At 49.1% G+C, this 12637-nt stretch overlaps 6 protein-coding genes across 6 annotated transcripts; 3 read left to right on the top strand and 3 right to left on the bottom strand.

The window, feature by feature from the left end:
• Positions 1-83: 83 nt before the first annotated feature.
• On the bottom strand, positions 84-1186 carry N7506_006784 (uncharacterized protein; the record flags this gene model as incomplete). The annotated part of the gene is made up of 4 exons (XM_056956077.1): positions 84-771; positions 835-913; positions 976-991; positions 1046-1186. The coding sequence occupies 4 exons, from the start codon at positions 1184-1186 to the stop codon at positions 84-86; spliced, it is 924 nt and encodes a 307-aa protein (XP_056810411.1).
• A 291-nt stretch (positions 1187-1477) lies between these two features.
• On the bottom strand, positions 1478-3294 carry N7506_006783 (uncharacterized protein; the record flags this gene model as incomplete). The annotated part of the gene is made up of 4 exons (XM_056956076.1): positions 1478-1834; positions 1888-2247; positions 2306-3016; positions 3076-3294. 4 exons carry the CDS (start codon positions 3292-3294, stop codon positions 1478-1480), a joined length of 1647 nt encoding a protein of 548 aa, XP_056810410.1.
• Positions 3295-3729: 435 nt separating this feature from the next.
• N7506_006782 (sialidase family protein) lies at positions 3730-4911 on the top strand (the record flags this gene model as incomplete). The annotated part of the gene is made up of 1 exon (XM_056956075.1): positions 3730-4911. The coding sequence occupies one exon, from the start codon at positions 3730-3732 to the stop codon at positions 4909-4911; it is 1182 nt and encodes a 393-aa protein (XP_056810409.1).
• Positions 4912-5641: 730 nt separating this feature from the next.
• On the top strand, positions 5642-8983 carry N7506_006781 (ankyrin-2; the record flags this gene model as incomplete). Its single annotated transcript, XM_056956074.1, has 3 exons — positions 5642-6170; positions 6349-8417; positions 8531-8983. 3 exons carry the CDS (start codon positions 5642-5644, stop codon positions 8981-8983), a joined length of 3051 nt encoding a protein of 1016 aa, XP_056810408.1.
• Positions 8984-9085: 102 nt separating this feature from the next.
• On the bottom strand, positions 9086-10121 carry N7506_006780 (dihydrodipicolinate synthase family protein; the record flags this gene model as incomplete). Its single annotated transcript, XM_056956073.1, has 3 exons — positions 9086-9607; positions 9664-10047; positions 10071-10121. 3 exons carry the CDS (start codon positions 10119-10121, stop codon positions 9086-9088), a joined length of 957 nt encoding a protein of 318 aa, XP_056810407.1.
• A 418-nt stretch (positions 10122-10539) lies between these two features.
• On the top strand, positions 10540-12625 carry N7506_006779 (Zn(II)2Cys6 transcription factor; the record flags this gene model as incomplete). Its single annotated transcript, XM_056956072.1, has 3 exons — positions 10540-10692; positions 10741-10844; positions 10894-12625. 3 exons carry the CDS (start codon positions 10540-10542, stop codon positions 12623-12625), a joined length of 1989 nt encoding a protein of 662 aa, XP_056810406.1.
• Positions 12626-12637: the final 12 nt, after the last annotated feature.

Genomic DNA, 12637 nt, shown 5'->3' with positions numbered 1-12637 from the left:
AATCACCTATTGGACAATTGGACAAACTGCCAGCTGCGGGGGATGCTTGGACATTCAAGTGAGACTCGGTTATATTCGGCATATTACTTCACATTCTCTGCTTCATCGTCATGGAAGATTGTGGTGCCCCAATTCGGCCGATTGAAGCGCTTCGCCCCAAGCGTTTCAGTCAACTGATCGATTTGCGCGACTTCCTCGACGGTCATCACAAAGCTTTGATCCAAGTTCCCCTCGATTCGTGCAACATTCACACTCTTCGGAATGACACTCCATCCCTTCTTCACACCCCAGCTCAGTAAAACATTGCCAGAGCTGCAACCCCTCCTCTTCGCGATCTCGTTCACAACAGGATCTGAGTGCAATGTGCTTCCACTCCCACCAAGAGGTCCAAATGCCGTCTGGTGTACGCCGCGCTTTGTGCAAAGTGCGTTCAATCTCTTCTGGGGAAGCAAAGGTTGGATCTCGGTCTGGTTGACAGCGGGGACAATCTTGCAGGTCTGTAATAATTTCTCTAGGTTGACCGTCGAGAAGTTTGCCACGCCAATTGCGCGCACCTTTCCTGTGTCCAAGAGTTTCTCCATTTCCCGCCAGGTATCTTTGAAGTTCCAGTCCGGGTCATGTGCCGTGCGATCCTCTTTGCCGTACGTCTCTGGGGATGCAGTGGGAAGCGTGACTGGCCAATGCATCAAGTAGAGGTCGACATAGTCCAGTCGGAGATCGTCGAGGGATTTTTGCAAGGCCGAGGTAATACGACGGTGATCTGAGGACCAACTTCATTTGCAGTGTCAGTAATAATGAAGCTCAAGATCAAGCGTGGGCTTGCGACTAGCTCACAGCTTTGTAGTCACGAAGTAATCCTCTCGGGGGACATCAATTGTCTTGAAGACTTCGCCGATTTCGGCTTCATTGCCATCTGCAAATGTCAGTTAGCTTGGCGATCCGTGATTTATACCGTGCTCGTTTGCTGAAACTGACATAGTGGTGCACAGTCCTGTCAATATTCATGTTAGTCTGTGATTTAGTCTCAATAGGGAGAATTCCGTACAAAGTGTCTATAGCCGGTTTTAAACGCAGCTTTGACAGCGGCGGCTGCCTCTCCTGGACCGGCTTTCCATGTTCCAAAGCCAATTGCTGGGATCTTTGCCCCTGTGTTCAGTGTAAAGGTTTGGTTCTGCAGCTCCGTCATATTGAATGAGGTACTTAAATTCACAATCTCTCGTTATTATGAGATCTGCTATCTTTATGAAGCTCCCGCGGGGTACCTAGGTATTGCTCAGTCATTCTAGAGCTCCATGCTAGGTGTCGGGTACCGGAGGGAAAGCCGCTCATGCAGAGCTCGCCCCTCATCCGAAGCGACGGACTTTTGCCGTGGTTATATGCCGCCAAGAAATGCTACGCTCAATATTGAACGCAAATCGCCGATGGCCTGTCATTTGCATATAAGCTCACTAGACTATCATTACCCCGCGTTTCGGAACTAGGCAGTTTCAACATGCTCCACACGCTGTGTCTTTCCATCATCTTCCAATGCTTGGGTCTTCCCGGCCAAAAGGTCCTCGCGGACATCTCTCCTAATCTTCTCTTCCTCGGTGGGGTAGGCGTGTTTCCACATAGTCCACAGTGGCCGCTCGAACAGGTCATCCATACTTTCCATCGAGCGGCCCTTCATCTCTGGCAAGCAAAAGTAGATAAAGATGACACCCAGATATGTCAGCATGGAGTAGAGTAGGAATGTGCCCCAGCCCATTTCCGTGATCATATTTGGCGTAGCCCGTGTGATACCGTAGTCAACAATCCAATTGACAAAGAAGCATATAGCCATACAGAAGGACCGCTATAAGAAGTCAGTGATTGATTCAAGGCCGCTTTAATTGGTGATAGACTCACAATTCTTGTGGGAAATACTTCAGCTGCCACCACGTAGCAGGCCACGGAGTGCCCGAACGACCATCCAAATGCGTAGACATAGATGAAGATGATGCCAACTATTCCTCCCGCAGGCGTGCCACTTCCAACGCTGTCTGTGCTTGTTCCTGCGAAGCGCAGGTAAAGGGCCAAATACAGCATGGAAGTTGCTTGTAGTGTGGCTCCGACTAGTAGGGGCAGCCGGCGGCCAATGCGATCGACGAGGTACCCAACATACAAAATAGACACAACTGTCTTCACAACACCGTAGACGCCTGTGGTAAGAAGACTTGTAGAGCCTCCCTTGACACCGATCATTTCAAAGATCTCGGGCGCATAATACTGTCCAAGAGTTAGCAAGATTCTGGGTGCATAGGGTCATCTCGAAGTATGCACTCACGTTCAAAGAGTCAGTGCCTGTAAATTTGTGAAACAGGAACAGCATGACCGATAGGAAGAAACGCTGGAAATTGCTTCGTGAAGAGACCACGTCCTTGAGGACAACCCAGTAACTGTGGCCAGCGAAACATTCTTGTTCGTGGCGCACCTGGGCCAAAATCTCACGATACTCAGTTTGAACGTACTCGTGATCAGCAGGCAGTTTTCTCAACTTGCAAATATTTCTGAGTCCCTCTTCATTCTTGCCATGGTTAATTAAGTATCGAGGTGTCTCCGGGACAAATGGAATCATCAAGCAGAGCAAAGCGCCCGGGATGATTTGAATACCCATTGCTGTCCTCCATTGCATGTCGTCATTTTCGACGCCTGGGAACGACCACTTCGCAACGCCGTAGTTTACCCAAAATGCCAACATCAATGATGTCACGATCATGAGATTGTAAGTGGCTGTCATCGATCCTCGTACCGATTTCGGTGAGTTTTCCGCCAGGAACTGGGGTGTAAGCATGGATGATGCACCCACTCCCATACCAGCGATAAATCGACCAGCCAGAAGCACATCATAGTCGGCAACCATTTGCATTGCGGCACCAATGACAAACACGAGACCCCATCCAAAGACTGACCACTTTCGGCCAATGTAGTCTGATGTGGGAGCGGCGAGTAGTGCGCCGGCTGAGCCGCCCGCCGCCAGCATGGAGGCTATGGTGCCCTGAAAATTGTCAGCCATGCCCAGGTGGTTTCGAGAATGGTCCCAGGGATGACATTTACCTTTCTGTTATCTTGCTCCGCTTGAGAGACATCATTCAGTCCGAAAGCATTTTTGAAAGAGGGCAGTGTGAGAATGCCTCCAATATTTCCAGTATCGAATCCATAAAATGATCCACCCCAAGCCACTGCAACAAGAAGATAAAGAAGCCGAAGGTTGAAAATCTCCCTTGGATCGGTTTTTGCTTCACTGCTGATCCAGATACTTGTTCCTCCAGCCATCTTGATTGCTGAGGTGGAACTCAGATGAATGATCAGAAGAAGGGCAGTTGTGCCAACTCAACAATTGGTGATTAGATATGTCCAGAATTTCAGTGGCTCAGAGGTTGTGAGGGTCAATATATAGCCAACATCAAAGTGTAATTCGACCCTAGCTTGGTGCTTGCATATCCCATGTCAAGCAAAGACATATGCATGCCTAGACCGGTACTTGCAAAACCCCATGGGGAAGTGGAGAGTGGTGGAGCGTGTGCGACGATCTGCCCTCCGGGTTGCCCTCCGCATATTTGTTGGGGACTCGGCGAGAAAACCGCACCATGACACCACTTGGCTTTCTCGAGCTCGAGGCGGGCAAACAGATAAGATAAGAGTCATGATTTTCAAGCTGCAGATTTATCTCTCTGAGCTTTCAACATTCATTCCCTGATCGCAGCAATCATGGCCACGACTACCGCAACTATTCATGAAGCTCCCGCATTCGATCCTTCTCTTCGCCATTCTACAAGCAGATCTTACAGCTCCAAAGAAGCTTTCATTCCAGCTCTCACTACACAATGTCACGCCTCCAACCTTCTTCTGCTACCAAATGGCGACCTCCTCTGCGCGTGGTTCGGTGGAAGCATTGAAGGCAGACCTGATATCTGCATCTACATGTCACGTCTCCCAGTGGGGCAGAATGTCTGGACGAGCGCGGTGAAGATGACGCATGATCATACCCGCAGCGAACAAAATCCCCTGCTCTTTTGCAATCCCTCGAATGGGGAAGTTCGACTTCTCTATACCTCCCAAAATGCCGGAAACCAAGACTCAGCAATCGTGAAGCAGATAACCTCCGCTGATGGTGGGAAAAATTGGTCGGACCCAACTGTGCTTTTCAACGATGCAGGCACCTTCATCCGCCAGCCTATGATCGTTCTTCAAGATGGCGCATGGGTCATACCTATCTTCAAATGCCGTGCTGAACCCGGGACTCGGTGGTTAGGAAGTGATGATATTTCCTGTATCCGCGTATCCAAAGACGAGGGCAAGACATGGAGCGAGAGGGAAATACCAAACAGTTACGGTTGTGTTCACATGAACATCCAACGGCTCAAAGACGGAACGTATCTCGGCTTGTATCGAAGCAGATGGGCGGACCGCGTCTACTTGTCAACCTCGCCGGATGGGCTAGACTGGACCGAGCCTAGACCGACTGTGCTGCCAAATCCCAATGCGGGTATTTGTTTTGATGTTCTGCCTTCCGGACGCGTTGTCCTGGTGTATAACCATTCATCGAAAGAAGATGCTCTTGGTCGACGAGACGGTCTGTACGATGATATCAGCGATGGGACTGATACAAGAGCCAACCAGGCCACGAAGCATGGCAAAGAAGCTTTCTGGGGCGCTCCTAGAGCTCCCTTGTGTGTTGCCTGGAGCGACGATAATGGATCGACTTGGAGTCGGAAGACCTTGGAGGAGGGAGATGGCTATTGCCTAACAAATGACAGCGAAAAGAAGCGCAACAGGGAGCTTTCTTATCCTAGTATCCTGGTAGAGGAAAACGGGGTCATTCACATTGCTTTCACGTTTTGGCGGCAAAGGATCAAGTATGTGCAACTGAGACAAGACTTTTCTGAATAGACAGCTTAGCTTCAAGCGGACCTGAAGTTTTGACCCAATAAAGTTTCAACATGCCTAGACATCTTTGCGTTTACGATGGCAGTGGCAGAACCTTGGAATGTCATATGGCTCCACAGCAGGCAACGCTGGAAGGGACGGATAACCAATAGAAATATCGTCAATCCGTCCAAAGCTTCGCCCTGCTGAGTCCAAGTTACTAGCATCCAATCAGATATCTGTCGACCTTGAATGGGCGGAGGTGACAAGGATGAGTGAGGCGTTCCTGTAGGCGGTGTTGATCGATGAATTTTGCTTACTGTTGGCCCCCCTTGGTCCAGCTATCAGCGTACGCAGTGCTCTGTACTCCGTAGTAACCAACCAGAAGCAGATCATTACCCGAAAGGTTCATAACTGGTGCCTTGCAGCCACGTCAGTGGCAGGAATACGACAGGACTAAAGCTGACATTGGCAACAAATTTACCCCGCCGTTTGTGGCGGTGCTCAGCTGAACATCCAATCATCCAACACCATCCTGGCGTGCGTCTTGCAAGTGATCTATCTATTGAGATTGCGACCATGGTGTTTGCATGAAAGCTCAGCCTTGGTGAGTCCCCGCAAAGCCGCTGCTACCCAAGCGGCCCGAGGCAGTGCTGGGTTTGCGCAAGAAAAACAGTTCCAGCTGGCAGGCCTCTCACAATTTTGCGATTGATACACCTTTTCGTGTGGAAAGAACTCCCACGAAGAACAAAAAATGGAAGCGGTCGGATTGGCCGTTGGAGTTATAGGACTGGCGGGGCTTTTCAGCTCTTGTCTGGATGTCCTGGAGAGGTTCGACTCTTGGAAAGACTTTAACAACGACTCGCGCGCCTTAGCACTTCGATTCGAGGCCGACAAGCTTCGTTTTGAAAATTGGGGCCAGACAGTGGGGATTGGCCAAAACGACTCGTCAGATTACCATCACGAGAGTCTCAATGATCCACGAACTTTGGAAACAGTCGAAGGACTTTTGTCAGTCATACGTGAAATCGGCAGTGACTCGGAAATCAGGTTCCCTTCCGGGGTTTCAGGGCCTCATGCCCGGCCTGCCAAAGGTGGCCTGTCCTCCAAAGCCACTGTGCATCGACCTGAATCAAGGCGAAGGAGACTTGGTTGGGCAATGCGAGATAAGGCAAAGCGCATAGCCCAGGTCGAACAGTTCGCGCAGCTAGTGGACCGACTGTACATATTGGTGCCACTGACTGGGAGCGGGAATTGCGGAAACACCCTTGGTAGCACACATGGTAAGCAGAATTTCATTATGGTGTCAATCAATATCTTCCCAGATTCCTGATAGCACACATAGGTAACAAAGATATTTGGATTACCGAGGTTGAGCGGATTTTCAATAAATTTGAGGGGGAGATTGAAGGTTGGTTCCAAAGCCGTTCCATATCTTGGCCTTGAATCTGATAAGCGAAGTGCAAACAAGACGGGACGTGGAAAAATGGTTGATGGGCCGACACCCTCCGAACGAACTCTTTAGTGATTTTACCGACAAAAGATTGGACGGCACCTGCGAATGGATTTTAACAGAAGATTCATTCATCAACTGGTCCTCATCCAGAATTTCAGCTGTCAATGCAGCAAGGCTTCTGTGGATCAATGGGCCCGCAGGAGTTGGAAAGTCTACCCTCTGTGCCAGACTCATCAAGCACCTCTCCGACAAAACCGAGGAGCCTATCGCTCATTTCTTCTTTTCCTCTGATTTTGAGACCCGAGCAGATCCCTTTGTGGCGATACGGTCATGGATCTCTCAAATGGCAACTCACCCAACTGCGTTTAGGCTAATTCACGAAAAAAGGACAAAACAGCACAGCCAAATGGCAACTCGTGCGGATATCATCGAGCTTCTCCGAGAAATCTGTCAATCTGTCCATGGATGCTTTTTTGTTCTGGATGGTTTGGACGAATGTACTTGGAGAGGAGGAGAAGAGGACTCTGTTACTGTGTTTTTGGAGACAATAACGAGAACGATCAAACACACATCTACCCGAATCCTGGTCGTTAGTCGCAATGAACCTGAGATCAGACATGGTCTCACTAACCCCATTGATGGGATCATCATGTTTCAACATGATATTTCTCTTCAAGATGTCAGCTCGGACATAGGGTTGTACTCAATGAGTATCGTGGAAAAGCGACTTCCTCGCAAGACCCAAGCGATGAAGTCAGGTATTTCGCAGAAAATGGCGAATGGATGCAACGGACAATTTCTCTGGCTTAAGATGCAGGAAGACTCACTTCGCAGTTGGAAAAACCAAAAGCAGCTGGAAGATGCAATCGAGAAGACACCAGCCGGGCTGGAACATCTCTATGAACGGAATTGGATGAAGATGGCAAGATTCCCCGAAAGAGAACGAGCTCGAGCCTTTGCCTTGTTGCGTTGGACGGCATTTGCTTTTCGACCACTGTCTGTCCGAGAGCTCACAGAAGCCTTGCTTATTGATGAAAGCAGAAATGAACTGCTACTGGATGAGATGCCAGATACCATCGATGATGATTATATCGATAGTGAGATGGCCAACCTCTGTGGATCTCTCCTTGAAATTCGATCCTCTCAATCCGAAGCGCACTTTGGATTAAGGACGGTGCATCTTGCGCATTTCTCAGTCAAAGAGTACCTACTACGCAATATGCCTCTCGATTTGACCATTCCAACCTTCCAACCCTCCACCGAGTCAATTGAAAGTGTCTTTTTCTCCAGGATGTGCCTGCGCTATGCGACTATCCCAGAGGTCTGGTCGAACACTTCTCCTCTGTGCGATGATCAGATCTTTGGTTCATTTCTGGATTATGCAGCTGGCCATTGGTACGAATACTCTGCGATGGACAATTTGAATGACAGCCAAGCGGTCAGTCAGATGAATTCATTTTTTGATTCAAGCAATCCAACATGGCATTCTTGGACACACTGGATGAGGGGAAATGATAAAACCCTGAAGGCAATGACATTACATGGCAGGGGCAAGTCAGAAAGTCCATTGTTCTATGCGGTGCTGGTTCGCTTGCCAGAAACGGTACGGCACCTGATAAAGGAAAAAGGGTTCACACCCAACGAGCAGCTTTGCTTGGGCTGGACGGCTCTCACATTCGCTTGTTACCGAGGTGATTTGAAGACAACGCAGGTTCTTCTTGACGCAGGGGCCAATGTCACGACTGCCGATGATGATGGGTGGACGCCGCTCCACTTTGCTTCGGCAGCCGGATATGCCGACTTGGCCAAATTGCTGCTTACAGCAGGTGGCGGTGCCACTACGTTAGCCAAGCAAGGATGCACACCACTGGAACTAGCATCCTACAACAGCCATCATGAGATAGTTCAGCTACTACTGAGGTGGAACGCAGATCAAAACCCGGCACCCCAACATAAATGGACACATTTGCAAACGGTCACAGACAACAGTCATCCCGAGACTGCCCCAGTCACTCCTGAAATCCCCGAGCCTATATCAAAATGCATATGTCCATGTGTCATTTTGCCAGGGGTGGTATATACTTCTCATCTCCATGCCCTACTGTCACCGTACGAACGCGTGGAAATGACTCTCAAGTCAACCCCCCGACCCACGGATCAAGCGTTCCTATCCGCACTCGAGTGCAGGTATTTGTTAAGATTTTCAAACTCCCCGCATCAACTTCCAATTCAAACACGAAGAAGCAGAGAAATCGCTCACCCAAATTCGAACCCCAACCAGAAGCCGACGTCGAGGTTGATACCGACTTGGACCAAAAGTCCTCTTCTTCGATATCTTCATCACGTTTTGAGCTCGCCTCAGCCATTTTAAAGGCTGAGGATGTTCAGGATTGGTCTTTCGAGATTGATTTTGAATCAATTTTGCTTAAGCTATCCCAGTGGACGACCAATGGCACGAATGACCATTTGCTGTCGAAACTGGCCCTCCATAATCCTGGTCACATACTCGACCTGATCTCGATTTACATCATGACTAGATTTAAACTACTTTGGGTGCTGAACTGTGACTCTCAAAGTGGATTTGACCAGTTTGTTAAGAACCTTTTGTTTCAACAGTTCATTGCTTGTAGCGAGTATTAGCTATACCATTTCATTTCTCGGATATTCTCTAAATTGTTTCTACCATTCGCACCGATATTCCTTTCCTACAGAACACTTTATCAATCACGTAGCTAGGTATACCTATACGGCTTCTGGTAGACTTTGCTCCAGCTTCTCTAAATGCTGCATGACCATTATGACCCAGCTGGATTTCTCTTCTCCACATGGAACGTATGGCTTTCGAGGCCAGAAGGCCTTTGCATCTGTGATTCCAGCACCTGGTCCTGCAAAATGAGCTGCACCAAACTTGGTAGGTGCTATGCCCTCTTTGCACGCCTTCTCGGCTTGAGCAACCAGCCCCTGTAACTTTCTAGCCTCTTGGCCTTTCCCTTCTTTCCACAACTTGTAGAGTTGTGCAACGCATTTGGGGAATACATTGGCAATTCCTGTAACGCATCCACCCCCACCACCAGCGAGACAAGGAACCAGCCAGTCAGACGACCCCGCATAGACCGCGAATTGATCATGGCTATATTCCTCGGTGAGCCGGGTTACCTTTCCAGCATTCCCGCATGTCAACTTGACTCCAACGATGTTAGGATGTTGGGCAAGCTCTGACATTGTATCTGAATTCATATCGATGCCATTGCACATAGCGGGGAACTGTTTGAGCGGTCAGAAATTGTTTGAGAATGAAAACCTCTCGCGTAGGAACTTACGCTGTATATCACAATAGGTAGACTGGTGGAGTCCGCGACATCGCGATAAAATCCCAGAATGACGTCTTTCGTAACGGCCTTTGCCCAGTAACTTGGTGGTAACAGCAGGCCGAAGCTTGCCCCTGCGGCCAATGCATCCTCTGCTAACCTGATTGATTCGATCGTAGATTGTCCGCTGATTCCGGCGACGATGGGGAATTTCGGGCGACCGAGATCCACCGCTGCTTGCCTAGCAACCCTGACAAGCTCTTTGCGTTCCTCGGAAGACAACAAAACGGCTTCAGCAGTAGTTCCCGCGAGAACGAGACCATCAACACCCCCACGGATTAAATATGAGAAAAATTTGTATGACGCATCGTAGTCGACTTCTTGGCGGGCCGTTGGCTTGTAAAGGGAAATCACAGGACAGTAGATGCCGGGGGAATGGGCGATGATTTTGATGCGATTTTAGACGTCATTGTATCGGGTAATTCGTGAGGCTCTAAGAAGAAACAAAATCAGTGTTAATAATAAGCTATTGTTCTCACCCTTATATTATATTTTAGCCAAAATATTGCGACCAGGAATCCCTTCTGCGGCCACCGGAGGAAGCCCGAGATTCGCGACGTACCCGCGCCGGAGTATTTTCCACAGGTGAGGGGGTCCAAGATGGTTCCAATGAAGCCCGTCGAAGTGGAGAAGAGCAAGGCAATGGTCTGATCTGCATTTACCGACCATATGGACACAAAGACACCTCTGGGCGAATGAGGTGGATGTTATTTTGGAAGACTAAGGTAGAGCTTTCCCCGCTTCTCCATTAAAAGCCCTCGGGATGGTCACCGGCGTCAACTTCACCGTACGAGCACCTTTAGCCCTCTCAATCTTGCTGGTATCGACATGGTGAAACGAAAACGGAATTGGACCGGTGAGGAGTCGGAAACCTTGCCGTCTTCACATCATGGACCGGACACCAAGGAGCTGGCGGTGCTTGATGTTTTGCCGGGGATTACCCGGAAGATCACAGCTTGCGGAGCCTGCAGGAAACAGAAGGTGATTGAAGCACGAACGATGTGGTTGGATCAAAGCTGATGGGGTCAGATCAAATGTGACATGAGTAATGGACCTCCATGCACTCGGTGTCGTCGTCGCGATTTGTCTTGTGTTTTGAATAAGAGCCTCCAGTCATTGGTCGAAGAAGTCAAGTAAGATTTCGCAATATCCGCTTGATCGAACCTCTCTCACAGATTACAGGAACACAGAGGTGTTACAAAGCGATATATCAGGCCTACACGAAACCCTGGAGACTATTTGCCAACACCTCAATTTACCGCGACCAAAACCCCTGTTGTCTAGCGGCGAAGCGATAGAGGCCGATGGCAAATCCGGCGAAAATGACGACTTAGAGCGAGATAATGAAGATCTGGATGGATGTGAGATCTCCCCACCGGATACCCCATCTGCGGTTCAGGCCCCCATCGATACATATCTGGATATTGCCAAACTGGGAAGCCCAGGATCATCAGAGAATACTCCACCGAGTACGACAAAACACCGACAGCACTCCACACCGCAAGACCTTGTTAGCAAAGGGGTGATAAGCTCAGCGGTGGCAGAGACTTTGGTTGAGAGATATCTCGCTCGGCTAGATCCATATCTCTATGGGATATGCAGTGGATACCGAGATGTTCAACAATTACGGGCAACATCGCCTGTGCTATTTGCTGCAATATGCACAGTCTCTGCACTGCAAGACCCTCAAGGGCAACGCATATATGAAGCCTGCAATCGTGAATTCCGCCGCCTCGTGTCGCGGTCGCTTTTTGAGAAGCACGACCTAGAACACGTTCGAGCGCTCTGCATTAGCTCTTTCTGGCTTTCGGATGCGTCAAGGATCTTATCGAGTGATGCTATCCGACGAGCGGCAGATATGCGTCTACATCGTAGCTTCGAGCATCTGTCAGTCCCGATGGATCCCCGGCTGATACCAGGGGGTCATGGTGGTCCCCAATCCATCCACGACACGACGATATTGCAAGACCGTGTCAGGCTTTGGTATCTCACATTCATATCTGACCAACACCTGTCTATTCTGCATAACCGTGACCCGCTCTTGCGCAGTGACAAGGAAATTGCCTTGAGTTGGGAAACTTTCCTTGCTCGGGAGGACACAACAGACTGCGATGTTCGCATTATATCGCAAGTCGCCCTGCTTGTTATCATGAGCCAAGTTCGTGATCTGCTAGGATCTGATCAAGGGTCTCGTGTCCCACAATCTTTGTCAAATCAGATTATTCACTATTCTCGCCAGTTGGATCGTTGGTTCGCCAAGTTCTCGGCTCTATTTAAACCAGATCCCTACATTGGGGATTTCCCCAAACGTGGTCTTCAATTGCACTACCATTTCGGAAAGCTTTATCTTGGTCATCAAGTGTTCAAAGGATTGAATGGCGAACTGATACCACCTCACTTCTTGACTGCAGCCGGCATGGCCCACGAAGCCGCCGTAGCGATTTTCGAGATGATCCTACATGAAGATTTACAATCAAGTCTGATTGGTATGCCGCATTATTTCCACATAATGATTGCGTTTGCAGGTCACTTTTTGCTAGAAGTGACGCAGAATTATCATACCCAGTTGTCTATCGACCAAACCCAGAATTTCGAGTTGATCCAGAAGGTGCTGGAATTGTTCCAGGATATACCGGCAGTTCAACAGCACCCTATATGCAGGATGACACCCGGATTAAGTCGGAAGTTGCGAGAGAGTGTAGGTGTTCTGCAAGGAAGCAATGGACATATGCTTCAGTCGTTAGGGGCACCAACCGGTGCAATGGATTATACCGCAAACTCCCTTCAGATGCCACCACCATCAGGCCCATTCTCGTTCTCTGAAGATTCGCTTGTTACGTCTGGGGATGACTTCTTGCTTGCAGATTTTGGAGAGTTCAATTTTGCTGGAATGTTGTCGAACGGAATGAGTTGATGTAATTTAGAT

This window comes from Penicillium brevicompactum (assembly GCF_028827555.1).
Source record: "Penicillium brevicompactum strain IBT 35665 chromosome Unknown utg000005l_segment0_segment0, whole genome shotgun sequence".
Lineage (NCBI taxonomy): Eukaryota > Fungi > Ascomycota > Eurotiomycetes > Eurotiales > Aspergillaceae > Penicillium > Penicillium brevicompactum.
The sequence above is the reverse complement of the archived record's forward strand: the minus strand, read 5'-3'. Positions and strand labels throughout refer to the sequence as shown.